Source organism: Emys orbicularis, chromosome 11, assembly GCF_028017835.1.
Source record: "Emys orbicularis isolate rEmyOrb1 chromosome 11, rEmyOrb1.hap1, whole genome shotgun sequence".
NCBI classification, from domain to species: Eukaryota; Metazoa; Chordata; order Testudines; family Emydidae; genus Emys; species Emys orbicularis.
Window position 1 is genome coordinate 2,068,734 of NC_088693.1, and position 27,751 is coordinate 2,096,484.

The following is a 27,751-nucleotide window of genomic DNA, read 5'->3' on the forward strand; positions in this document are numbered from 1 at the left end:
ATGGCGGGGCCGGGCAGCGGGCGCCGCGTTGCGGGGCTCCCCCTGCGCCGTTGGCTGCAGCCGCTGGCCGGGGCGCCGCGCCCGGAGCCGGCCCGGAGGGGTCGAGCCAGCGCGGCCGGAGCAGCCGCTGCGGCGCCGGGCGAACGGCGGCTGAAGGACCCCGAGGAGCTGCCGGGGCCGGGGCTGCTCCGCTCTCTCTACTGGATCTTCGTGCGCGGCTACCTGCTGCACACGCACCAGCTGCAGGTGCGCGCCGGGCTGCGGGGGGCACCGGGCACTGGGCAGGCGGGGGCTGGACCGGGCACACGGGGGCGCTGGGCAGTAGGAGTGGGGTGGCAGGGTGACACTATTAGGGGGGCTGGGCATTGGGCACTGGCTGGGGGAGCTGGGTGCAGGGGGTTAGCACAGGGGGGCGCTGGGCAGTAGGAGTGGGGTGGCAGGGTGACACTATTAGGGGGGCTGGGCATTGGGCACTGGCTGGGGGAGCTGGGTGCAGGGGGTTAGCACACGGGGGTGCTGGGCAGTAGGAGTGGGGTGGCAGGGTGACACTATTGGGGGGCTGGGCATTGGGCACTGGCTGGGGGAGCTGGGTGCAGGGGGTTAGCACAGGGGGGTGCTGGGCAGTAGGAGTGGGGTGGCAGGGTGACACTATTAGGGGGGCTGGGCATTGGGCACTGGCTGGGGGAGCTGGGTGCAGGGGGTTAGCACAGGGGGGCGCTGGGCAGTAGGAGTGGGGTGGCAGGGTGACACTATTAGGGGGGCTGGGCATTGGGCACTGGCTGGGGGAGCTGGGTGCAGGGGGTTAGCACAGGGGGGCGCTGGGCAGTAGGAGTGGGGTGGCAGGGTGACACTATTAGGGGGGCTGGGCATTGGGCACTGGCTGGGGGAGCTGGGTGCAGGGGGTTAGCACACGGGGGTGCTGGGCAGTAGGAGTGGGGTGGCAGGGTGACACTATTAGGGGGGCTGGGCATTGGGCACTGGCTGGGGGAGCTGGGTGCAGGGGGTTAGCACAGGGGGGTGCTGGGCAGTAGGAGTGGGGTGGCAGGGTGACACTATTAGGGGGGCTGGGCATTGGGCACTGGCTGGGGGAGCTGGGTGCAGGGGGTTAGCACAGGGGGGCGCTGGGCAGTAGGAGTGGGGTGGCAGGGTGACACTATTGGGGGGCTGGGCATTGGGCACTGGCTGGGGGAGCTGGGTGCAGGGGGTTAGCACAGGGGGGCGCTGGGCAGTAGGAGTGGGGTGGCAGGGTGACACTATTAGGGGGGCTGGGCATTGGGCACTGGCTGGGGGAGCTGGGTGCAGGGGGTTAGCACACGGGGGCGCTGGGCAGTAGGAGTGGGGTGGCAGGGTGACACTATTAGGGGGGCTGGGCATTGGGCACTGGCTGGGGGAGCTGGGTGCAGGGGGTTAGCACACGGGGGTGCTGGGCAGTAGGAGTGGGGTGGCAGGGTGACACTATTAGGGGGGCTGGGCATTGGGCACTGGCTGGGGGAGCTGGGTGCAGGGGGTTAGCACAGGGGGGCGCTGGGCAGTAGGAGTGGGGTGGCAGGGTGACACTATTAGGGGGGCTGGGCATTGGGCACTGGCTGGGGGAGCTGGGTGCAGGGGGTTAGCACACGGGGGTGCTGGGCAGTAGGAGTGGGGTGGCAGGGTGACACTATTAGGGGGGCTGGGCATTGGGCACTGGCTGGGGGAGCTGGGTGCAGGGGGTTAGCACACGGGGGTGCTGGGCAGTAGGAGTGGGGTGGCAGGGTGACACTATTAGGGGGGCTGGGCATTGGGCACTGGCTGGGGGAGCTGGGTGCAGGGGGTTAGCACAGGGGGGCGCTGGGCAGTAGGAGTGGGGTGGCAGGGTGACACTATTAGGGGGGCTGGGCATTGGGCACTGGCTGGGGGAGCTGGGTGCAGGGGGTTAGCACACGGGGGTGCTGGGCAGTAGGAGTGGGGTGGCAGGGTGACACTATTAGGGGGGCTGGGCATTGGGCACTGGCTGGGGGAGCTGGGTGCAGGGGGTTAGCACAGGGGGGCGCTGGGCAGTAGGAGTGGGGTGGCAGGGTGACACTATTAGGGGGGCTGGGCATTGGGCACTGGCTGGGGGAGCTGGGTGCAGGGGGTTAGCACACGGGGGTGCTGGGCAGTAGGAGTGGGGTGGCAGGGTGACACTATTAGGGGGGCTGGGCATTGGGCACTGGCTGGGGGACCTGGGTGCAGGGGGTTAGCACAGGGGGGCGCTGGGCAGTAGGAGTGGGGTGGCAGGGTGACACTATTAGGGGGGCTGGGCATTGGGCACTGGCTGGGGGAGCTGGGTGCAGGGGGTTAGCACACGGGGGTGCTGGGCAGTAGGAGTGGGGTGGCAGGGTGACACTATTAGGGGGGCTGGGCATTGGGCACTGGCTGGGGGAGCTGGGTGCAGGGGGTTAGCACAGGGGGGCGCTGGGCAGTAGGAGTGGGGTGGCAGGGTGACACTATTAGGGGGGCTGGGCATTGGGCACTGGCTGGTGGAGCTGGGTGCAGGGGGTTAGCACAGGGGGGCGCTGGGCAGTAGGAGTGGGGTGGCAGGGTGACACTATTAGGGGGCTGGGCATTGGGCACTGGCTGGGGGAGCTGGGTGCAGGGGGTTAGCACACGGGGGTGCTGGGCAGTAGGAGTGGGGTGGCAGGGTGACACTATTAGGGGGGCTGGGCATTGGGCACTGGCTGGGGGAGCTGGGTGCAGGGGGTTAGCACAGGGGGGCGCTGGGCAGTAGGAGTGGGGTGGCAGGGTGACACTATTAGGGGGGCTGGGCATTGGGCACTGGCTGGGGGAGCTGGGTGCAGGGGGTTAGCACACGGGGGTGCTGGGCAGTAGGAGTGGGGTGGCAGGGTGACACTATTAGGGGGGCTGGGCATTGGGCACTGGCTGGGGGACCTGGGTGCAGGGGGTTAGCACAGGGGGGCGCTGGGCAGTAGGAGTGGGGTGGCAGGGTGACACTATTAGGGGGGCTGGGCATTGGGCACTGGCTGGGGGAGCTGGGTGCAGGGGGTTAGCACAGGGGGGCGCTGGGCAGTAGGAGTGGGGTGGCAGGGTGACACTATTAGGGGGGCTGGGCATTGGGCACTGGCTGGTGGAGCTGGGTGCAGGGGGTTAGCACAGGGGGGCGCTGGGCAGTAGGAGTGGGGTGGCAGGGTGACACTATTAGGGGGCTGGGCATTGGGCACTGGCTGGGGGAGCTGGGTGCAGGGGGTTAGCACACGGGGGTGCTGGGCAGTAGGAGTGGGGTGGCAGGGTGACACTATTAGGGGGGCTGGGCATTGGGCACTGGCTGGGGGAGCTGGGTGCAGGGGGTTAGCACAGGGGGGCGCTGGGCAGTAGGAGTGGGGTGACAGGGTGACACTATTAGGGGGGCTGGGCATTGGGCACTGGCTGGGGGAGCTGGGTGCAGGGGGTTAGCACACGGGGGTGCTGGGCAGTAGGAGTGGGGTGGCAGGGTGACACTATTAGGGGGCTGGGCATTGGGCACTGGCTGGGGGAGCTGGGTGCAGGGGGTTAGCACAGGGGGGCGCTGGGCAGTAGGAGTGGGGTGGCAGGGTGACACTATTGGGGGGCTGGGCATTGGGCACTGGCTGGGGGAGCTGGGTGCAGGGGGTTAGCACAGGGGGGCGCTGGGCAGTAGGAGTGGGGTGGCAGGGTGACACTATTGGGGGGCTGGGCATTGGGCACTGGCTGGGGGAGCTGGGTGCAGGGGGTTAGCACACGGGGGTGCTGGGCAGTAGGAGTGGGGTGGCAGGGTGACACTATTAGGGGGCTGAGCATTATGCCCTGTGGGGCTGGGCACTTGGCATTGGGGTTCTAGCAATGGACGGGGACCGTGGGCGACAGCGCCGCGCCTTTAGCCCCATGGGACGTTCTGCCTTCAGGGTGAGGCTTGTCTGGGCAGGAGACACGGGGTCCTCTGGGGCTGGATCCAGACTGTCGGATTAACTCCCCCAGGCACTAAGGACCGTCTCCAGCCCCACTCCCCGTGCCCGGTGCCTTCTCCACCCAGCCTCCTGTGCCCGAAACACCGAGCATTTGGAAACCAAAACAAACCAGTCCCTGCGTGCACGGTGCTCCCACTCCCCGCGGGACAGGGTGAGAGAGGACGATCCACGGGTGCCAGTCATGTCTGGGGATGCAGGGTTAGAAGAGGCCCAGATATTGCAGTGATGGGGGTGGGTAAGAACCTGTCTCAGATAGAATCAAATAGCATTGAGGGCTTGGCCGTAGCAGCAGAGGGGTGGCAGGGGACGTGTTCTGGGAGGCAGAAGCAGGGGCTGGGAGGTTGGACTTGGTACGCAGGGCACAAGCAAACATACAATACAGCCAAACATTCACTACAGCCAAGCGGAGGGTCACACATCTAGAAACACAGAGGCCAGGCCAGACAGACAGACTGGGGGAGTCTATCCCGGGAAGCAGCGACTCTGAAAATGATTTGGAGGTTGTGGTGAACATGAGCCCCCAGGGGGACACTGCAGCCAAAAGGGCTGATGTGATCCTGGGATGCAGAAACGGGGGAATCCCGAGGAGGTGATTTTATCTCTGGATTGGGCCCTGCTGCGACGCTGCTGGACCCGTGTCCGGTTCTGGGGCCCACAGTTCAGGAAGGCTGTTGATAAATTGGAGAGGGGGCAGAGAAGAGCTGGTGACGCATTAGGGCTTGTCTAGACTGGCAGCGCTAAAGCGCTTTACGTGCCTTGGGTGGGCGCGGCCCCCAGCGCTGGGGCACTGGTTCCACTGGCGCTTTACAGCGCTGCAGCTTGCTGCGCTCGGGGGGGGGGGTGTTTTTTCACACCCCTGAGAGAGAAAGTTGCAGCGCTGTCAATTGAGTGTAGACAAGCCCTCCGAAAACCTGCTTTATAGAGGGACGCTCCACCTATTTAGTTTAACAAGGAGAATGTTAAGAGCGGACTTGATCACAGCCTTTAAGTACCTACATGGGGAACAAATACTTAACAATTGTGCTTCTTTTTTTCTCCTGTGGGGGGCCCCCCCCCCCAGCCGAGTTTTGTACAGGTGGCAGGAGAGGTGCCGCTGCCAGCTGGTGCCCCTGGGGCAGGGAGTCGCATTTTGTTTATAAACAGAGGCAGGGTGATTCGATAGAAAAGGCTGGTGATTACATTAAGGATGCAGCAGCCATGAGCTGAGCCTGTGTGACAAACTGGGACTGTTCTTAGTGGGGTCTTTAAATGCTGAGGGGGGAGTATGGACCTGGGCAGGTTGCAGGGGAGTTTGGCTGGGACTGGCTGCATTGGGGCTGGGAGACTGGCCTTGAGGGAAGATACCTGAACATATAAGGTGAGAACCCAGGAGGGGGATGGAGCCAGGTGACACCTCTGCCTGGGGAAACTGGACAAAGGCTGGAGGAGGAGCCGGGGGAGGCTGGGTGAGAGACGCTGGAGAGAGTTGGCGTTGGCAGGAGCTGGCTGGTGTAATGGAGGGGAGCCCAGACGGGGCTCTGACCCCCCAACGGGGCTGTGGTGCCCCTGGGACCCCAAGATGGACCTAAATGAGGGGGTCCTGTTGTCTGTACCTGCAAGACCTGTCTTGGACTGTGTTCCTGTCGTCTAAACAAACCTGCTTTACTGGCTGGCTGAGAGTCATGGTGAATCGCAGGAAGCCGGGGGTGCAGGGCCTTGTCTCCCTCCCACACTCTGTGACAGCCTGTAAAACAGGAATCCCTCTGCTGGGGGTGGGGGATGTTGAGGAGAGAATGCAGGAGACTCAGAAGAAATACAGCCAAGCCCTTGGAGCCAAGGTTTCATTCAGGAAAGGGGGGTGTAGGTGAAAAGAAGGGGCCAAACCCCAGGGAAAGACTAGCAGAGTTTCACTCTCCCTGTGGTACTTATGTGGCCCCATGACCACAGTATCTGAGCATCTCACAAGGTCCAACTGATTTCTCCTCCCAGCCCCTCAGTGAGGCAGAGCAGGGCTGTTGTGCCCATTGTATAGATGGGGCACTGAGGCACACGCAGACTAAAGGCCAGATTCTCAAAGATATTTAGGCACCTAGTGAGATTTTCAAAAGTGCCTAGATGGTTCGGTGCTTTGTAACCCCCACTAGATGCCGAGCTGCGTCTTTGGGTGCCTAAAAACCTTTGAAACTCTGTCCCTAAGGCACTGGCCTGAGGTCAGACAGTCCATGGGGGCAGTAGAGCCCACGTCTCTCAGGGCCAGCTCCCGATCCACTGCACCAGCCTCTCTCTCTGCTGCACGCTGCAAAAAAGAGGCCTCTGATAGATGGCAGCAAAAGCAAGGTGGCCAGTTCTCCGAGACTCCAGCAAAGGGTCCCAGGCGATTGAGAAGGATCCCTGGCTGACAGGATGAAAAGCAGCACAGAGGTCAGGAAGGCTGAAGAAAGAAAGAGAAGGAGAGTCAGGTGAGAGGCGAGCGCTCACCCCCCAAGGGCTGGCCGGTTCTGCCCCAGGCTGGGCTGTACAGCAATGCCTGCTGGGCAGTTTTAGTTTTTAACTGAAACCCATTTTGTTTTGTCCTGTTTTTGTTCTGAGCTGGAGAAAAGGATGGCATGAGAAAGTGTCGTATGAGTATCCGGTGTGTTTATGCCTCAGATTGGTAGGGTTTCAGCTGCATCACCCCAATTCCAGAACAAAGAACAGAAACTGCATGCAGAGTCCATAAAGCCGACGATTATTTTCCGGATTTGTGTTATTCACTGGGCACCATCTGGGTGCTCAGCGCTGTTCAGAATAGGCCAGAACAGGTCGTTCCAGAGCCGATGTGTAGCCCTGGATAAAACGGCTCAGATATTTAAGGATGAAGTGTAGAGTTATTGACCACACATGTTCTCACATGGTCACTGTGATGTTTAGAATCATAGAATCATAGAATATCAGGGTTGGAAGGAACCTCGGGAGGTATCTAGTCCAACCCCCTGCTCAAAGCAGGACCAATTCCCAACTAAATCATCCCAGCCAGGGCTTTGTCAAGCCTGACCTTAAAAACCTCTAAGGAAGGAGATTCCACCACCTCCCTAGGTAACCCATTCCAGTGCTTCACCACTCTCCTAGTGAAAAAGTTTTTCCTAATATCCAACCTAAACCTTCCCCACTGCAACTTGAGACCATTACTCCTTGTTCTGTCATCTCGTACCGCTGAGAACAGTCTAGATCCATCCTCTTTGGATCCCCCTTTCAGGTAGTTGAAAGCAGCTATCAAATCCCCCCTCATTCTTCTCTTCTGCAGACTAAACAATCCCAGTTCCCTCAGCCTCTCCTCATAAGTCATGCGCTCCAGCCCCTTAATCATTTTTGTTGCCCTCCGCTGGACTCTTTCCAATTTTTCCACATCCTCCTTGTAGTGTGGGGCCCAAAACTGGACACAGTACTCCAGATGAGGCCTCACCAGTGCTGAATAGACGGTGTCAAGGTTCCTTCCCCACTCTGAACTTTAGGGTATAGATGTGGGGACCTGCATGAGAAGCTCTAAGCTTAACTACCAGCTTAGATCTGGTTTTGCTGCCACCACTCCCGAGTGCTAACTCCCTTCCCTGGGTAGCCTTGAGAGACTCCTCCACCAATTGCCTGGTGAACACCGATCCAAACCCTTGGCTCTTAAAACAAGGAGAAATTAACCATTCCCCCCACCAATCCTGGTGAGTCCAGATCCAACCCCCTTGGATCTTAAAAGAAGGAAAAATCAATCAGGTTCTTAAAAAGAAGGCTTTTAATTAAAGAAAGAAAGGTAAAAATCATCTCTGTAAAATCAGGATGGAAAATAACTTTACAGGGTAATCGGATTCAACGAGCCCAGAGGAACCCCCTCTAGCCTTAAGTTCAAAGTTACAGCAAACAGAGATAAACACTCTAGCAAAAGGTACATTTACAAGTTGAGAAAACAAAGATAAACCTAACACGCCTTGCCTGGCTGTTACTTACAAGTTTGAAATATGAGAGACTTGTTCAGAAGATTTGGAGAGCCTGGATTGATGTCTGGTCCCTCTTATTCCCAAGAGCGAACAACCCCCAAAACAAAGAGCACAAACAAAAGCCTTCCCCCCACCAAGATTTGAAAGTATCTTGTCCCCTTATTGGTCCTTTGGGTCAGGTGTCAGCCAGGTTACCTGAGCTTCTTAACCCTTTACAGGTAAAAGGATTTTGGAGTCTCTGGCCAGGAGGGATTTTATAGTAGTGTACACAGGAGGGCTGTTATCCTTCCCTTTATAGTTATGACAGAGAGGAATGATCATGTCCCTCGATCTGCTGGCAATGCTCCTACTTATACAGCCCGAAATGCCGTTAGCCTTCTTGGCAACAAGGGCACACTGCTGACTCCTATCCAGACACTGGGGCATGAGTGGAGGCGCTGATGGCAATAGAAGTTTTACCGGATTAAGGACTAGATTTGACCCTCCCACTTTCTTTCAAGAGGAAGAGCTGCCCAGAGCTCCTGTGCCTGGTTATTTTCCTTTCCTGCCTGCAGTGGCCCTGAGATACCTCAGACGTCTCCATTTTTTTCTCAATTTTTAGAATGTGGAAGTTTCTTGGTGTTTGCTTTTAAATGTTCTCCTGTGAAAACTGCAACTCAGTCGCTCTAGTGTTTTGTGTTTACGAGCCTTCTGGAAAGGAACTAGCCTTTAAACAGAAGTGAAAGCCGGGTTGCCAACTCTCATGATTTTGTCATGAGTGACAAAGACTGGGAATGGCTAGCCAACTACAAAAGCAGTTTCTCCTCCCTTGGTGTTCGCACCTCAACTGCTAGAAGAGGGCCTCATCCTCCCTGATTGAACTAACCTCGTTATCTCCAGACTGATTCTTGCCTGCATATTTATACCTGCCTCTGGAAATTTTCATTACGTGCGTCTGATGAAGTGGGCATTCACCCACGAAAGTTTATGCTCCAATACATCTGTTAGTCTATAAGGTGCCACAGGACTCTCTGTTGCTTTTTACAGATCCAGACTAACACGGCTACCCCTCTGTTATATGATAATTACAGTTTTCCTAAGTCCCAGCTCATACGTGATGATTTCAGCCTTCATTCTTAAAGAAAAATGAAGTGTCTAGCTCCCGTGGCTGTGGAGAAAGTTTCAAAATATGCATCTTCAAGGCTCAAAAAACAAGGCAAATAAAAAGAACCCCAAATCTATTATTTTATGCAAGCTCATGATTTTAAAGCCAATCTCATGATTTTTGGTGTGCCTGATTCATGATTTTTGAACATTTGGGGTTGGCAGTTCTGTGACAGTGACTTGAGAGTGTCAGTTTCACTCCCGTTTAAAGTCAGTTTCTATCTAGTCTATAATTTGTAGCGGGGTAACACCCCTAGAGCCCCAGGCAGGTGCAGTATAAACTCACGGGGCCTTCCCCTAGTCGGATGTTTCCAAAAGCTAAATGATCTATTCCAAGCTTGGTGAACAGCAAAAAAGTGATAGAAAGTCATCTCGATTTTTCTACAAGTATTTCAATTGTTGTATTCAAGGGTAAGAATGTACATTAAAATTTTAAATCTAACCAGTGTCCCTAAAGTGACTTGTCACAAGATGTCAGAACGTGTTCATATTAGAGCTGAGTGGGTCTAATATTTAATTTTCTTTCTTTGTATGGGAATTAGATACAGCGCTCCTGTCAGCTCATTTCGAAGTTATCTGCAAAAAAACCCTAGAGTTTTCAGATGCTCAAGTAGATGCCCCTGGAATCACAATTAAAGTTGCCCCCTTCCCTCCCCCCATCTGAAATGGTGCCCCTGTCCTCAGTCTACTAGACAAAGGTCTAACAAGACCCAGTGACTGGAAGATGAAGCTAGACAAATTCAGACTGAAAATAACGAGTAACTTTTTGACAGTGAAGGTAACGTACCCAGGGGTGTGGTGGGTTCTCCGTCACAGGCAATTTTAAAATCAGGACTGGATGTTTCTAAGACACCTGCTGTAATTCAAACAGGAATTAATTCAGGGAAGTTCTGGGGCTCGGATGACACCTCAGGTCGGACTAGCTGATCACAACGATCCCTTCTGGCCTTGGGATCAATGAAGTGTGTCCAGGATCTCCTGGTCTCAGTTCAAAGAAGAATCGGGTTCAGGTTCTGCTCTGTGTCCAGTCATCCTGGGCAACCCAAATAACCAGCTGGAGAGAAAGAGTCACCTCTCCTTCTCAGGGCACCCTGGAATATTTAGCAGCTGCTAAAGTCCTCCTCACTTAAATGCACACCCGGGGAGGGGGCTGTTTCTCACAGTGAGGAACTTGGGGGGAAGGGGATGAAGGAGGAATGTCTTATGTCTCTTTAGCCAGTCATGTCCATGCTCTGTGCCTCAGTTTCCCTATCTGTAGTGTAGAGTAGTATGTATGGCTAATGACCGACTCCCCTTCAAAATGGAATGGCCGAGCCCATGCTGTTATGAACTCCCGTGCTCTGCTGAATGCCAAAGCCCTGACAGGCTGCCCCGCGTCTCTGCCTGGGTAATTGCAGCCTACGAGCATGTGGACAAGAGCAGCTCCAGGGACCCCCGCCCACAAACACAGTCTATGACAATCCTGTGCTTCCCCAGGGGGCATGTGATGCCGGGGACAGTAGGGAGGTGCTGGGGAATCCAGGTGTTTGTTTGAAACAAAAAGGCCGCCTCATAAATCTAACACAGGAAGCAGTCAGACTCATTTGGCAGATCCAGGCAACACTGAAAGCTAGCAGCTAGCAATGCCCTTGAAAACTGGACTGGTGTGATGAAGTTGTTGGTTATCTGAGGAGCTGATTGTCTCCTGGATTGCAGCTGGCCATTCTGTGGACAGAGACTAGGCGGCTGGGACAACCTTCACTTTGCATTTCCAGGTGTCCCCATGGGTGCTGCTATTTTAAAGTGAAACGCACACTTTGCATTTCGTACAGTCCTAGGCCCGTAGGGTTAGAGGGGACAGCAAGGGTCAGCTAGTCCAGCGGTTTGCTAGACTGGCCCCCTTTCAGGAGGCTGATTTGTCTTGTGTACCCCCAAGTTTCACCTCACTTAAAAACTACCTGCTCACTTTTGTATTTTTGGGTCTGATTTTGTATCCCAGCGCACACTATTCCTGAAAAATGGCTGACTTGCTCATTTTTACCATAGAATTATACATCAATTGGAGTATAAATATTGCTCTTACATTTCCGTGTATAATGTCCAGAGCAGTCATAACAAGTCAGTGTCTGTATGGAATTTTCGTTTGTACTGACTTCGCTAGTGCTTGCTATGTAGCCTGTTGTAAAACCACGCAAATCTCTAGATGAGTTGATGTACTTCCTGGAAGATCTCTGTGTCCCCCCGGTAGAGAACCCTGCCCTAGTCTAACCCCCTGCCACGATGCAGGATTTGGTGGTCTCTTTCCAGGCTTTCCAAAGGGGAGGGGGTCTGAGTGTGAGCGAGAGAGCTTGAAAAGGGAATGTTCTTTTCAAACACTTTCAAAACTCATTCAAAACTTTAACTGCAGCTTAACAAAGTTTTTTGCCTGGGAATTTCCTTAGTTGTATTTTTTTAATAAGATCGTAAGAACGTCCATAGTGGGTCAGACCAATGGTCTACCTAGCCCACTATCCTGTCTTCTGACAGTGGTTGATACCAGATGCTTCAGAGCAAATGATCAGAACAGGGTGATTATCGAGTGATCCATCCCCTGTTGTCCAGTCCCAGCATCTGCCAGTCAGAGGTTTAAGGGCGCCCAGAGCGTGGGGTTGCCTCCCTGGCCACCATAGCCATTGGTGAACCTATCCTCCATGAACTTATCTAACTCTTGGGTTTTTTTTTAACCCAGTTACAGTTTTGGCCTTCGCAACATCCCCTGGCAAAGCCAGGAGCCCTTAAGAGGTTGGGTGCATTTCTACATGATGTACAGATGGGGGTATAAATAGAGACCACTTAGTTACTGAGGGCTGGTCTACACTGAGGGGGGGATCGATCCAAGATACGCAATTTCAGCTACGCGAATAGCGTAGCTGAAGTCGAAGTATCTTGGATCGAATTACCTGGGGTCCAGACGGCGCGGGATCGACGGCCGCGGCTCCCCCGTCGACTGCGCAGAAAACCCCCCACTTCGTCACAGCTACCGCCGCTCGCTCTGGTGGAGTTCCGGAGTCGACGGGGAGCGCGTTCGGGGGATCGATATATCGCGTCTTAACGAGACGCGATATATCGATCCCGGATAAATCGATTGCTACCCGCCGATACGGCGGGTAGTGAAGACGTACCCTTAGTTATAAGAATCTGGCACGAGACCTTGACATTTCTGGCCATCCCAATTGCTATGTTGAGAACAAGCAACATAATGAGCCCACGCAAACGGTAATGAGCAGGGTCAGGCTTTACACGGTCCGCCTCCTGTGCGGCTTTCAGCCAAGCAGATATTCTACGCGTTCTTTGTCAAAGTGAAATAATCCCTCTTCCCAGCAGGTTCCCAGCCTTTCTGCTGAATTCACTGACGTTGCTAGGTTGCTTTTCAAGTTGGAACTGAATGGTGCAATTCCTTTGAACAGGGCTTAGCACAGAGGGTGAACCTACTCAGTAAGCATCCAGTCCTGCGAGTTTTTGCTCAGTCAGGGAGTCCTGCCTCAGGCAAGAAGTCCAGTAGCCATGCTTGTGAGTAAGGACCGCTCCCCACTGGAAATGCAGATGTACGCCCCATGGGCCGCAGTGTGTTTGCTGCCAGTCCTGGGACAGAGGAATGTGTGATCAGCAACTAGGTTACTAAATCCAGCAAGTGAAAACCCATCTGAATGTTCTCAAGGTGGGGAAGCGGAACTGATGGTGAATGGCAAACGCATACGTGCGTGTCTAGGCCGATGACCTGCTTCCTTCCACTCCGGTGACGTAGCTGTAGGATTATTGTTCTGGGCATTTGCAAGGTGCCCATCCTGACTTCTCAGGGCTAGTATAGCCAGAGAGGGGGGAAACGTTCTGCACGGGAGCCCTGAAGAGAGGCTGGTTTTTGGAATATGTTGCAACTTTGCTTTGTTCTGATGAAGCCGCGAGAACAGACGGTGGTGCCATAACTGACGTGCCCTTATCTGTGCCAGCGGGGTCTCGGTCACAGCCTGCCGGTCACGTTTCCACATAAGGCTTCGTTCTCCTGCAAACTAACCAGCCGAGAGGGGAAATGCCCTTTAGCTTTGCTTTGCACAGTGTTGGGTCTTTTTATGCTTTTACTCAGCGTAGGCCTTGATCCTGTAGTGGGCTCAGCGGGCCACATGCATAGGATCGGGGCCCTAGATTGTGAGATCGTCAGGGACTGTGGCCCAGACCCTCAAAGGTATTTAGGAACCTGACTCCCACTGAAACCCATCTTTCCCTGCTTCAGTCCAAGCATAATGCCCGGTAGTGTGATCACAGGCACTGCCACATTGGCTCAGCCCCCAGATCCAGCTAGTTACGGGCCCCATCTCCGACAGTGTTCAGAGCAAGGTGCCAGAACCCCCTAGTGACAAGTCTGGAATAACCTGCTCGGGGCTCGATGCAGGAGGATCTCTGTCGAATCCTGCCAGGCGTCACTGGGGCCGTGCTCATTGCCTGGAGAAGAGTCTCCGATCGGGTCAGAAGTCCTGCGAAGCTCTCCACCTCCGTGGTGGCTAGCGGCAGTGAGCACACAGCCCTGATCCGCCTGGCGTGACAAGAGCTTTCCTGACTGGTCTGAAGCGGTGAATGTTCCTTGTTCTTCCGTTCCGAGGGAGTGTCCGCAGCAGCACCTGATCTGCCACCTCTCTGCCCTTCCTTACTTCATACGCCTCAGCCCCGCCTCCTCTTCCTCCCGCTCCAGGTGACTGTTCCAGTCTCTCTCCAGGTGGAAATCTCTTCTTCCACTAATCGCTTTGGCTCTTTCTCTCTGTTCTCTGCGGTGGATTTCTCTGCGATGCGATGCACGCGGCGTCCGGGTGCGGCTGCCCGGCTGGTTTAGACAATGGTACAAGAGAATTCCCCATCATTATTCCCCTCCCGTTCCTTATACAGCTGAACGGCTTGGTTGCTTTTTTGACCGCAGCTGTGCGCTGAGCAGAGGTCTGCATTGCACGGTCTACAGTACTGCCCAGGTCCCTTTCGTGAGTCGATACAGTTCATTTAGACCAGGGGTCTCAAACATGTGGCCCGCGGGCCGCATGCGGCCCACAGGGCTATTTCCTGCGGCCCGCCAAGCGGCCCGTGCTCCTCCCCCCGCCCCCCGGCCTACCTTCAGGCCACGGGTGGGCAAACTACACCCGCGGGATTGCCCCCCTCGAGCCCCGCGCCGCTCCCTGAAGCAGCTGGCATCACGTCCCTGCGGCCAGGGGGAGGGGAGGGAGCAGAGGGCTCCGTGTGTTGCCCTGGTTTCCAGGCACCCCCCCCCCCCCCCGCAGCTCCCATTGGCTGGGAACAGGGAACCGCAGCCAATGGGAGCTTTGGGGGAGCTACCTGGAGGAGCGGCAAGCAGCGCGCAGAGCCCTGCGTCCCCCCTCCCCCAGGGGCCGCAGGGACATGGTTCCAGCTGCTTCCCAGAGCGGAGCGGTGCGGAGCTGGGGCAGGCAGGGAAGCAGGCAGAGCCCGAAGCCCTCCTGCACCCTGCCCTCTAATCCCCTGCCCTGAGCCCCCTGCCACATCCCACATCCCTCCTGCACCCCAACTCCCTGCCCTGAGCCCCGTGCCTGCCCCCAATCCCCTGCCCTGAGTCCCCTGCCACATCCCACATCCCTCCTGCACCCCAACTCCCTGCCCTGAGCCCCTGCCGCATCTCACATCCCTCCTGCACCCCAACCCCCTGCCCTGAGCCCCGTGCCTGCACCCCAATCCCCTGCCCTGAGCCCCTGCCACATCCCACATCCCTCCTGCACCCCAACTCCCTGCCCTGAGCCCCGTGCCTGCACCCCACACCCCAACCCCCTGCCCTGAGCCCCCTGCCGCATCTCACATCCCTCCTGCACCCCAACTCCCTGCCCTGAGCCCCCTGCCACATCCCACATCCCTCCTGCACCCCAATCCCCTGTCCTGAGCCCCTGCCGCATCTCACATCCCTCCTGCACCCCAACTCTCTGCCCTGAGCCCCGTGCCTGCCCCCAATCCCCTGCCCTGAGCCCCTGCCACATCCCACATCCCTCCTGCACCCCAACTCCCTGCCCTGAGCCCCGTGCCTGCACCCCACACCCCAACCCCCTGCCCTGAGCCCCCTGCCACATCCCACATCCCTCCTGCACCCCAACTCCCTGCCCTGAGCCCCCGCTGCACCCCACACCCCAACCCCCTGCCCTGAGCACCCTGCTGCATCCTACACCCCTTCTGTACCCCAACTCCCTGCCCTGAGCCCCCTGCCTGCACCCCAATCCCCTGCCCTGAGCCCTTGCCACATCCCACATCCCTCCTGCACCCCAACTCCCTGCCCTGAGCCCCTGCCGCATCTCACATCCCTCCTGCACCCCAACACCCTGCCCTGAGCCCCGTGCCTGCACCCCAATCCCCTGCCCTGAGCCCCTGCCACATCTCACATCCCTCCTGCACCCCAACTCCCTGCCCTGAGCCCCCGCTGCACCCCACACCCCAACCCCGTGCCCTGAGCACCCTGCTGCATCCCACACCCCTTCTGTACCCCAACTCCCTGCCCTGAGCCCCCTGCCTGTACCCCAATCCCCTGCCCTGAGCCCCCTGCCACATCCCACATCCCTCCTGCACCCCAACTCCCTGCCCTGAGCCCCGTGCCTGCACCCCAATCCCCTGCCCTGAGCCCCTGCCACATCCCACATCCCTCCTGCACCCCAACTCCCTGCCCTGAGCCCCTGCCACATCTCACATCCCTCCTGCACCCCAACTCCCTGCCCTGAGCCCCCGCTGCACCCCACACCCCAACCCCGTGCCCTGAGCACCCTGCTGCATCCCACACCCCTTATGTACCCCAACTCCCTGCCCTGAGCCCCCTGCCTGTACCCCAATCCCCTGCCCTGAGCCCCTGCCACATCCCACATCCCTCCTGCACCCCAACCCCCTGCCCTGAGCACCCTGCTGCATCCCACATCCCTCCTGCACCCCAACTCCCTGCCCTGAGCCCCGTGCCTGCACCCCAATCCCCTGCCCTGAGCCCCTGCCACATCCCACATCCCTCCTGCACCCCAACTCCCTGCCCTGAGCCCCTGCCACATCTCACATCCCTCCTGCACCCCAACTCCCTGCCCTGAGCCCCCGCTGCACCCCACACCCCAACCCCCTGCCCTGAGCCCCCTGCCACATCCCACATCCCTCCTGCACCCCAACTCCCTGCCCTGAGCCCCGTGCCTGCACCCCAATCCCCTGCCCTGAGCCCCTGCCACATCCCACATCCCTCCTGCACCCCAACTCCCTGCCCTGAGCCCCTGCCACATCTCACATCCCTCCTGCACCCCAACTCCCTGCCCTGAGCCCCCGCTGCACCCCACACCCCAACCCCGTGCCCTGAGCACCCTGCTGCATCCCACATCCCTCCTGCACCCCAACTCCCTGCCCTGAGCCCCGTGCCTGCACCCCAATCCCCTGCCCTGAGTCCCCTGCCACATCCCACATCCCTCCTGCACCCCAACTCCCTGCCCTGAGCCCCGTGCCTGCACCCCAATCCCCTGCCCTGAGTCCCCTGCCACATCCCACATCCCTCCTGCACCCCAACTCCCTGCCCTGAGCCCCTGCCGCATCTCACATCCCTCCTGCACCCCAACTCCCTGCCCTGAGCCTGCACCCCAATCCCCTGCCCTGAGCCCCCTGCCACATCCCTCCTGCACCCCAACTCCCTGCCCTGAGCCCCGTGCCTGCACCCCAATCCCCTGCCCTGAGCCCCGCCGCATCCCACATCCCTCCTGCACCCCAACTCCCTGCCCTGAGCCCCGTGCCTGCACCCCAATCCCCTGCCCTGAGCCCCCTGCCACATCCCACATCCCTCCTGCACCCCAACTCCCTGCCCTGAGCCCCCGCTGCACCCCAACTCCCTGCCCTGAGCCCCTGCCGCATCCCACATCCCTCCTGCACCCCAACTCCCTGCCCTGAGCCCCGTGCCTGCACCCCACACCCCAACCCCCTGCCCTGAGCCCCCTGCCACATCCCACATCTCTCCTGCACCCCAACTCCCTGCCCTGAGCCCCCGCTGCACCCCACACCCCAACCCCCTGCCCTGAGCCCCTGCCGCATCTCACATCCCTCCTGCACCCCAATCCCCTGCCCTGAGCCCCTGCCACATCCCACATCCCTCCTGCACCCCAACTCCCTGCCCTGAGCCTGCACCCCAATCCCCTGCCCTGAGCCCCCTGCCACATCCCACATCCCTCCTGCACCCCAACTCCCTGCCCTGAGCCCCGTGCCTGCACCCCAATCCCCTGCCCTGAGCCCCTGCCACATCCCACATCCCTCCTGCACCCCAACTCCCTGCCCTGAGCCCCGTGCCTGCACCCCACACCCCAATCCCCTGCCCTGAGCCCCTGCCGCATCTCACATCCCTCCTGCACCCCAACTCCCTGCCCTGAGCCTGCACCCCAATCCCCTGCCCTGAGCCCCCTGCCGCATCCCACATCCCTCCTGCACCCCAACTCCCTGCCCTGAGCCCCCGCTGCACCCCACACCCCAACCATTAAATGGAAATGGACCATTTAATGCTGTTCTTTGCTGTCTGACTCCTGGCCTGTTTTTGTGCCACGACAATACTTTGCCTCTTGCTCCAGGACAATTTCGCTTCTTTTGTGGCTACTTGTATGGGACCTTGTCCAAGGCCTTTTGGAATCTCGATACATTGTGTCACCTGGTCTCCTTTATCCGTTCCTTGCTCGTCACGGCCAAAATGGTCAGAGATCAGTGAGGCGCGGCTTGGCTTGGCAGATCCGGGCCGGGCAGAGCTGCTCCAAGCAGGATCTTCCGGTGTTTTGTTGTTTTGTTTTTAATTCTCCTTTCAGCCAACATGCCAGATATCAACTGGAATTCCCCCAATCGCCCCAAGAGCCTTTTAAAACGATAGCGACAGCATTCGCTGCTTTCCAGGTCTCCGGGACCAGGGCCGTTTTTTAGTGAGAGATTGTGGGGGGTTGCTAACAGCTTGGCCCCTTGTTCTATAGCTCCTTTAAATCTCTTGGGTGGACCACCTGGGTGTGCTGCCAGGTGACTCGTGCCAGCCCGCCTTCTCCTGTCACCTCCGTCTCGGAGAGCGCCTAGGCGTTGTTACCAGCAAAGGGCAGATTCGGGGTAGGAATCTCCCAGTGTCCGCCAGGGTGGAATCTGAGGTTCTCGGTGGTAACATTCAGATATGCCGCCCCACTCCCAAAACGAAATGCAACCTCTCAGGAAGGGAAGTAGCCCAGTGCCCAGGGACATTGAATTTTACTATGGACTGCAGGGAGGTTTCTGGCTGGCCCGCTGGAGCATGGGGAGGTAAAGCCCTCTGCTCCCCGACCATCACTGTGGTGTCTGGTCACTCCCGCCCTGGGGCTGGATTGGAAGTGGCAGCCCAGCAATGCAAGGCTACATCCTCCAGGGGGGGCTGGCGGGCCGGTCGGGGCCAACCTGCTGTCGTGAATTGCAGGTGCTGTTCCGGAAGCTTTACGGCCCCATGTGGAAATCCACCTTTGGGAAGTACAAGAACGTGAACATCGGGAGCCCGGAGATCCTGGAGCAACTGCTGAGGCAGGAGGGGAAATACCCCATGAGGAGCGACATGGCCCTGTGGAAGGAGCATCGGGATATCAGGCAGCTGCCCTACGGCCCGTTCACCGAGTGAGTCCAATGATCAAGGCGTTCCCAAGCGCCACTGCAATGCAAACATCGTATGGGCCCCCAGTCAATACAGGGCTGGAGTCCCGAGCAGCCGCATACGATAGAATGGCCTGCCATAGGCAGGAGGTGAGACTACTTGATCTAATGGTCCCTTCGGACCCTCTAGGCCGGTGTTTCTCCACGACCGGTCCATGGACCGGCGCCCAGGCCCTGAGAGCTCCCTGGCCCAGTTGAGGAAGGCAGCAAGCTGAGAAACACGGCTCTAGGGAACGGAGTGATTCCCGTGTGGGCTAGCGAGAGTAGTGCCATTACTCGGGTGACTGACTGGTAGTGCTGGTACCCAGGCAGCATTGCGTTTGGACACTTGCCTTTGCTCCGTCCCGAAGGCTCAGCACGGCCTGCCAAAGCTGTACAGAGAATCAAGGCCAGGTGTGCAAGAGATGGCAGGATTAACGGGTCACGGCTGACCTGGTTTTCCCCATGTGAGTCATTTCCCTTGCGGGGAACTCCCGCTGGGCTGGCTACAAGGCCTGTCCATCAAAAGGCAGGTGATGATTGTGATTAGAGAATCGAAATCCATTGCAAAAAACCCCCACGACGTGAACGTTTTACTGCGTCAGCCCAGATTTTCCGCAATTTTCTTTTGGAACGAAAAGCTTCGAGCCAACGTGTTAATTTGGGGGGGCAAGCGGCCTGTTCTCCCACGCCTCGGCCTTGCAGAGCGGCAGGACGCTTTCCCTTCCCATGGAAAGGCAGGTTTTCGAAAAACGTTTTGCTTCTAAATGGTTGGTCGGAGAGCAGGAAATTGGGGCGAAGTCGAGGATTGGGCCGAAAGGTTTTGGTGCTGGGGAAACGTGGGAGTTTCTGTTGAAATTTTCATCACAGATCATTTCTGGTGATGCCGGCTGGGTCCCGCTAGTGACCGAGGCTCCGTGGTCTTGGGCGCAGGGCCCGTAGCTGAGGAGGGTCAGGACCCCAGACGGGGTCAGACCGGTGTTACGGGCAGCAGGGAGGTGGAGGGACAGAGGCACTGGGGTTTGACCAGGACCCCCCCCCCCCCCCCCCCAGTGGGCACTTCTGGAATAACCGGCCCGCGGGATGTTTCCCTCCATGCCCGAGAGTCTGTGGTTGGGTCATGCCCTGGAGCAGGGGGTTTAGTGCCCTGGTACAATTGTCCCCCTCTCCTGGCACTGTGGCAGGGGCTCTCCGGGTGCAGGGCTGGTTCTTGAGGGGAAGTGGGGGGCACACAGCGGGCGCAGCTGGAATTGGGGGGAGGCTCTACCTTGGGAAGGAAAAGCGACCCCCGGTGTTATAGGGGAGTTCCCGGCCTTCCCTTCATCTCTCGGCTCTTCCCTGCCAGCCCCGCGTGTGCCGGGGGGGCAGCTCGGCGTCCCGCTCCCAGCTGCCCCTCGGCGTGGGCGGGCGCTGAGCCATCTCCTGCCTCTCCCCCAGGGAAGGGGAACGCTGGTACCGTCTGCGCCAGGTCCTCAACCAGCGGATGCTGAAGCCGTCGGAGGCCATGCTGTACGCGGGGGCCATCAACGAGGTGGTGTCGGACCTGATGGTCCGGCTGCAGGCAGAGAGGGCGGGGAGCCCCTCGGGGGTCCTGGTGGGGGACGTGGCCAACCTGCTCTACAGATTCGCCCTGGAAGGTAGGTGGCAAGGGGGCGGCTCGGGGGGAAGGATGGGGCTCAGGGGTCCCCGTGGGCCATTGCATGCTGCCCCCTAGTGCATCCAGACGGACCTACTGCAGCCTCGTGCTGCTTCCCGGGCCTGTGCCCCTCGCCCTGTCTGTGCTCAGGGCCCATAGCAGCCGCTCTCCTCTCCTTCCCGCCAGGCATCTCCTATATCCTCTTCGAGACCCGCATCGGGTGCCTGGAGCGGGAGATCCCCGCAGAGACGCGGCGCTTCATCGACGCCATCGGCCTCATGCTGAAGAACTCCATCTTCGCCACCGTCATGCCCCGGTGGAGCCGGGAGCTGCTGCCCTTCTGGAACCGCTACCTGGAGAGCTGGGACACCATCTTCGCCTTCGGTCTGTGCCCAGGGCGGGGAGCCGGGCCAGGCGCCACCCTGGCATCGCTGGGACGGTCCAGGGCTGGGAGCCGCGGCCCCACCCCCGGCCCTTCGGGGGGGAGCAGTTTTGCCTGCTGCAGCTCAGCTCCCTGAAACCAAGTCCTGGCTTCCAGATCTCCCAGCCCTGCCCTCTGTGCGCAGGTGTCACGGGGTCCCCGGGCGATGCTCTGGAACTGCTCCCCACAAAGCCAGTCAGGACTCTGGGGAGCCTCCTCTCCCTCGGAGCAGACCGTCTTCAGGGCAAGAAGCTCACACGGCTTCACCTCCTGGGTCTCTCCTGGGAGCATTCAGCATATGCCCCTCCGTGCGCTTCCCACAGCGAGTCCGCCCAGGGGGGTCCTGGGGAAGCCAGAGGGTCCTGCACCCCCGCTTCGCAGTCAGACGTGACTCTCAGCCAGCCAGTAACACAGAGGTTTATGAGACGACAGGAACACGGTCTAAAACAGAGCCTGTAGGTCCAGAGAACGGGACCCCTCAGCCAGGTCCATTCTGGGGGGCAGCGAGCCAGACAGCAACGTCTGCACTCACTCCCTGTCCCCAGCCAGCTCCAAACTGAAACTCTCCTCCTTTCTGGCCTTTGTCTCTTTCCCGGGCCAGGAGGTCACCTGATCTCTTTGTTCTCCAACACCTTCAGCATACCCTTGCAGGGGGAAGGGCCCCCAGCCATTAGTTGCCAGGAGACAGAGTGTCGGCCATTTATGCACACTGGCCTTTATCCCACCACCTAGAGACTTAAGAAATGCATAGGGGAAACTGAGGCACCCCTACAGTATTCAGAGGAAACATTAAGAACAGTCCCACTTCGTTACAGCAGGCTAGTGACAGACACCCCCCCCCCCCCCCCGAGCCTCTCGGGAATAGCCCGCCCCTGGCACTGGGGCAAGCTGTCTGCAGAGAGACAGGGTCCACGCAGCTGGATGGGCACCAGCCAGGATTGGGTCCTTGTACTAGCACGGGCAGTGAAGCATATTTATAGTGGAACAACTGGACGTTGATTAGCAAAGGCTACACGTGAGTGCAGATAAGAAATGGAAACAGAACAGGTTCCGGGTGTAAATCGCAGGCCTGGGTCTACACTGGTTCCTGGTCCTATACAGCAAAGCAGGTTTTGACAGAGCTGCTGGTTTTCAGTCAGACCCTGGATCCTCACCCTACACTGCAGGGGGGCACCCACGGCTGGCTCGGGCCAGCTCACTTGGGCTCACAGGGCTCGGGCTAAGACTTCTGGGCTCCGGGACCCTGCAAAGTGGGAGGGTCCCAGAGGTCGGGCTGCAGCCCAAGCCCGGAAATCCACACTGCAATGAGGCAGCCCCACGGCCCGAGTTGGCTGGCACAGGCCGGCCGCGGGTTTTTAATTCAGTGTAGACGTACTTTCAGGAGGCTCCTCTTTGATTGGATAACCCGGGGTCCCTTTGCATGTCTTAGATAGGCCCGTCAGCCTTTGCAATGCCCCCACAGCTACGGCCACTCCTCCCCCGTTGCTTGTTCCGCGGCTGGTTTCACTTCTCCCCCCCCACCGCCGTTATTTCTTGATGACTTACCATGTAAATGGGGCTTCCAGGGGGTTGGCTTTGCAATGATTAATTGCCGTCGGAGCTGGGGTGGACGGGCGTCGGCGTGTGCCACGCTGGGGAACAGAATTTCCGTCTGAGCGCGGCTCCGTAGGTAGCAGGAGTCTGTACGTTTTGCAGCGATATTAGCGACCCGTGTGTGGTCGGCTTTCATCCGGGCGCTTGCGGGGTGAGCGCCAGGAGAGCGGTGGCTTGGCTGGAGCGGGTTTGTCAGGCCTGGGAGGAGTTGCTGACACGGAGCCATTGGCCTTGAGGGGTCCCAGGCAGCCAGAGCGAATTCTGCTGCTTCAGGGTCTCTGCTCGCCCCTCTCCCTGGGACCGAGGGCTGCAGGGAGATTGGCTGCAGCTCAGATGTGCGGCAGGACAATTTGCACAGGGAGACCAATCTGCTCCGGGGTGCACAGCCCAGGCCCCCTGCCACTGTCAGTCCTGGGGGGCAACAAGGATCCACTCGATCCTATCCTAAGAACATAAGAATGGCCGCACCATTCCTTACCCATCCTGGCTAATAGCCATTAATGGACTTAACCTCCATGAATATATCTAGTTCTCTTTTAAACCCTGTTATAGTCCTAGCCTTCACAACCTCCTCAGGCAAGGAGTTCCACAGGTTGACTGTGTGCTGTGTGAAGAAGAACTTCCTTATATTTGTTTTAAACCTGCTGCCCATTAATTTCATTTGGTGGCCCCTAGTTCTTATATTATGAGAAGAAGTAAATAACTTTTCCTTATTCTCTTTCTCCACACCACTCATGATTTTATAGACCTCTATCATATCCCCCCTTCATCTCCTCTTTTCCATCGAGTTACGGCAGGGCGTGCTTCAATCCTGCCCTGGGCTTGGTGCCCTCCCTGCCTGACTCCATCCGCAGTCAGGGAGCCCCTCAAGTACCCACTGGCAGAGGTGTGCAGCACGGAGCTGGGGGGAGAGTGAAATCTCCCGGCTAGCCCCTGTAATGAATTCATGACCCATCCCTGTGAGGGAGGGACTCCAGGATCCCCCCACGCCCCAGTCTCTGGTGCTATAGCACTGGGCTGGGCAGGCTGTCACCCTGACCCCCCCTTGACAGTGGCTCGCCTGGCCCTGCCTGGCAGGGAGATGCTCTGCCCGAGAGTCTGCGTCTCTTGGCACATGCGGGAGGGGGCTCTCTGGGGAGCCCCGTTCCATTGGGGGAGAGGCGTGCCCATCGGGGTGCTCCCGAGTTGCGGGTCGCGGTGGGATCCAGCCAGAGACCGCGGAGGCGGCTGGGCAGGGTCTGGGGAGAGCCCTGGCAGTGAGCTCACAGCTGGGCATCACCTGGGCTTGTGACCCCCGTCGCTTTGTGGGCAGCCCTTGATGGTCCCCAAGCCCCTTCCCCCACCTCCGTCTCTGCACAGGATCAGCTTATCTGGACCCACTGATTCCCCCTCCCCTGTGCGACAGTCCAGCTGCCCCCCACCCCCGCTGAGGGCCAGGTCTGACCGGGCTCGACTCTCCGGCTCTGCAGGCAAGAAGCTGATTGACAGGAAGACGGAGGAGCTGGAGGGGCATCTGGAGCGAGGCGAGCAGGTGTCGGGCTACCTGAGTTACCTGCTGGCCAGCGGCAGGCTGACGCCGGAGGAGGTGTACGGCAGCGTGGCCGAGCTGCTGCTGGCCGGTGTGGACACGGTAGGGCGGCGCGGCGGAGACGGCCACCTGGCCTCCTTCCGGCTCCCTGCCCCAGCGGGGTCAGGCCCGGGGGCTGCTGCACAAACCCCATTGCGTGGGGTGGCTGAGGAGCTGCTCTGTGTGGGGAGGGACGGGGCGGGGCGGGCACCCCAAGGGCAGATGTGGTGGGTCCAAAGGGAGCGCGCTGGGTAGCTGTGGACTCTGTGGCCATGGGGCCTAGTGGGTAGAGCAGCGGACCGGCCTCAGCTCCATTCCTAGCTTGCCACGGCCTTGCTGGGTGAGTCACGTCCCCTCTGGGCCTCAGTTTCCCCTCGCTGCCTTTTTCGGGTCTATTTAGAGGGTGAGCTCTTTAGGGCAGGAGCTGTCCCTGACTGTCTCTGGGCAGCGCCTGGCACAACGGGGGCCCCGTCTCCATAGGGGTCTGGCCAGTGCACCAGGGCCCCAGTCTCCATAGGGGTCTGGGCAGCGCCTGGCACAACGGGGACCCCGTCTCCATAGGGGTCTGGCCAGTGCCCAGTGCACCAGGGCCCCCGTCTCCATAGGGGTCTGGGCAGCGCCTGGCACAATGGGGACCCCGTCTCCATGGGGTCTGGGCAGCGCCTGGCACAACGGGGCCCCCGTCTCCATAGGGGTCTGGCCAGTGCACCAGGGCCCCCGTCTCCATAGGGGTCTGGGCAGCACCTGGCACAACGGGGCCCCCATCTCCATAGGGTCTGGCCAGTGCACCAGGGCCCCCGTCTCCATAGGGGTATGGGCAGCGCCTGGCACAACGGGGACCCCGTCTCCTTAGGGGTCTGGGCAGCACCTGGCACAACGGGGACCCCGTCTCCATAGGGGTCTGGCCAGTGCCCAGTGCACCAGGGCCCCCGTCTCCATAGGGGTCTGGGCAGCGCCTGGCACAATGGGGACCCCGTCTCCATGGGGTCTGGGCAGTGCCTGGCACAACAGGGACCCCGTCTCTGTAGGGGTCTGCGCAGCAGCCGGCACAGTGGGGACCCTGTCTCCATAAGGGTCTGGGCTGTGCACCAGGGACCCCGTCTCCGTATGGGTTTGGGCAGCAGCCGGGCCCCCATCTGTGTAGTCGTGTGGGCAGCGCCTGGCACGATGGGGCCCCCATCTCAGTTGGCACTAGCATAACAACCAGCCATGAGGTTTCTGGGCTCGCAGTCCCTGCCGTGCAGAACTGGGTTTACGCTGAGCTCGGAGCTGCTGAAGGCTTTGCTTGGGGGGTGTCCTGCAGCCACTGGCTCTGAGAGGAGCTGTCCATGTGGGGCAGGGCGGGGGGCTGGATCAGGCAGCGTGGGGCACCCTGTATGTCACAGCCTGCTCCCGCTTTTCCTCCCTGTGACCTCACCCCGGCTCTGCTGTGCCCCTCCCAGACGTCCAACACCTTGTCCTGGGCCCTCTACCACCTGGCCAGGGCCCCAGAGACCCAGATCTCCTTGTACCAGGAGGTGAACAGTGTCGTGCCCAGAGAGCGGATCCCCGGTGCCGAGGATCTCGCCAAGATGCCGCTGCTCCGGGCCATTATCAAGGAAACGCTCAGGTACGTCCCCGGCTCTCCCCAGGGCCTGGCCCGAGAGGGTCCCCCCTTGGCAGAACCCCCAGCCCCAGTGTGTTGGCATCCCTGGGCGGGGCGGGGCAGCTCTCATGAAGGGTGGGTGACATGGGGGCTGTGACAGCACCATGCACCTCACTAACCGCAGGTAGCACCCACCCCCCACGTCCCAGGGAGATGGCCCAGCGCCGGTGTGACCCAGAGCCCGGTACTGGACCAAACGTCCATCGGGGCATTGGCCAGCACAGAAGGATGGGCCAGCGGCCAGGGCACCGCCTCCAACTCAGCCTCCAGTGCTCTGCTCTCACAGACGCCCTGTGTCCTTTGGACTCTGTGCCTCAGGTTCCATCTGTGCAATGGGGATAACGGCTCTGCGCGGGGGGGGGGGGGCGTGCCACGTGCCACGTGCCACGTGCCCCATCCCATGCCGTAGCCCCGTCTCTTCTCCCTGCCCGGCAGGCTGTACCCCGTGGTCCCCACCAACGCCAGGGTCATGGTGGAGAAGGACGTCGTCATTGGAGGCTATCACTTCCCGAAGAACGTGAGTGGGGGGCTCTGGGCTGCGGGGCCCACGGGGCCCAGCCCTGCGCTGCACTGAGAAGGAGCTGAAGGAACTAGACGCACCACGGGAAGGCAGCACAAAACCAGCTCCCCCTTGGGCACAGCAGCCAGCTCTGCTTGGAAGGGGACCAGTCTAAAGTGGGGGGGGGAGCCCAGGACTGGGCTAACAGGGGCTGCGGGTTGGGAGTGAGGGGCACCGGCAGAGCTGGGGGGGGAGCCCAGGGCTGGGCTGGCAGGGGCTGCGGGTCGGGAGTGAGGGGCACCGGCAGAGCTCGGGGGGGGGAGCCCAGGGCTGGGCTAGCAGGGGCTGCGGGTCGGGAGTGAGGGGCACCGGCAGAGCTGGGGGAGCCCAGGGCTGGGCTAGCAGGGGGCTGCGGGTCGGGAGTGAGGGGAACCGGCAGAGCTCGGGGGGGGGAGCCCAGGGCTGGGCTAGCAGGGGCTGCGGGTCGGGAGTGAGGGGCACCGGCAGAGCTGGGGGGGGAGCCCAGGGCTGGGCTGGCAGGGGCTGCGGGTCGGGAGTGAGGGGCACCGGCAGAGCTCGGGGGGGGGAGCCCAGGGCTGGGCTAGCAGGGGCTGCGGGTCGGGAGTGAGGGGCACCGGCAGAGCTGGGGGAGCCCAGGGCTGGGCTAGCAGGGGCTGCGGGTCGGGAGTGAGGGGAACCGGCAGAGCTGGGGGGGGAGCCCAGGGCTGGGCTGGCAGGGGCTGCGGGTCGGGAGTGAGGGGCACCGGCAGAGCTCGGGGGGGGGAGCCCAGGGCTGGGCTAGCAGGGGCTGCAGGTCGGGAGTGAGGGGCACCGGCAGGGCTGTGGCAGGGGAGCCCAGGGCCTACAGGTCCCGAAGAAGGGGTGCTGGTAACTAAGCCCCCTTCAGGCCCAGATCTAGCCAGCGCCCCCAGCCCCTCCGCCCAGGGCTTTGGTCCCTCACTTGCCCGTGGCCGCCAAGAGGAGTGGCACGTTGCCAGGGCCACGGGTTGCCGCGGGGACGGGTCTCACCTCCTTCGTCTCCGGTTCCATCAGACTCTCTTCGTCCTGGCTCACTACGCGATGGCGCACGACCAGAGCAGCTTCCCGGAGCCCGAGCGCTTCCTGCCCCAGCGCTGGCTCCGGGGCCACAGCTCCGCCCACCACCCCTTCAGCTCCATCCCCTTCGGCTACGGGGTCCGCGGCTGCCTGGGCCGGCGCATCGCCGAGCTGGAGATGCACCTGGCTCTGGCCAGGGTGAGTGGGGACCCCGCGGTGCCAGCGGGCGGACGGGGGAAATTGGCCACGGGCCGCAGGACAGGGTGCTCTGAGGGCCGGAGCTGCAGACACCCCCCCTCCCGTCAGAGAGATGCGCCGCCCCCAGATCTCAGGGGTGCTACGTGACTCTATGCCCCAAGAGGGGGAGCTCAGTGTCCCCCCACCCTGCAGAAGCCGACTGCCCCAGCCACGGCACAAGCCCCCAGACGGGGCCCGTGTGCACAACCACCAGGGGAGAATCCCCCTGGGGGGGCAGAAGGGGGCTCTGGGGCATTGGAGAGATGACGTCTCCTTCTCCTTACAGATCACCCGGACGTTCGAGCTGCGGCCGGACCCCCAGGGCACGGAGGTGAAGTCTGTCTCCCGCATTGTCCTGGTGCCCAACAAGCCCATCAACCTGCAGTTCATTGCCCGGCCGCCGGCCCCCTGA

At 60.0% G+C, this 27,751-nt stretch overlaps 1 protein-coding gene across 1 annotated transcript; it reads left to right on the forward strand.

The window, feature by feature from the left end:
• On the forward strand, positions 1 to 27,751 carry LOC135885811 (sterol 26-hydroxylase, mitochondrial). The gene is made up of 9 exons (XM_065413714.1): positions 1 to 246; positions 18,480 to 18,670; positions 20,123 to 20,322; positions 20,508 to 20,705; positions 23,805 to 23,965; positions 25,345 to 25,511; positions 25,983 to 26,064; positions 27,100 to 27,300; positions 27,626 to 27,751. The coding sequence occupies exons 1-9, from the start codon at positions 1 to 3 to the stop codon at positions 27,749 to 27,751; spliced, it is 1,572 nt and encodes a 523-aa protein (XP_065269786.1).

What these genes read in the sequence shown, in the direction of transcription:
- LOC135885811 (XM_065413714.1), top strand. Translation starts at nt 1, where the DNA reads ATGGCGGGGCCGGGCAGCGGGCGCCGCGTTGCGGGGCTCCCCCTGCGC. An exon ending in CCCTACGGCCCGTTCACCGA is followed by an intron (nt 18,671 to 20,122) that starts GTGAGTCCAATG and finishes CCTCTCCCCCAG; the next exon opens with GGAAGGGGAACGCTGGTACC. An exon ending in TGCTGGCCGGTGTGGACACG is followed by an intron (nt 23,966 to 25,344) that starts GTAGGGCGGCGC and finishes TGCCCCTCCCAG; the next exon opens with ACGTCCAACACCTTGTCCTG.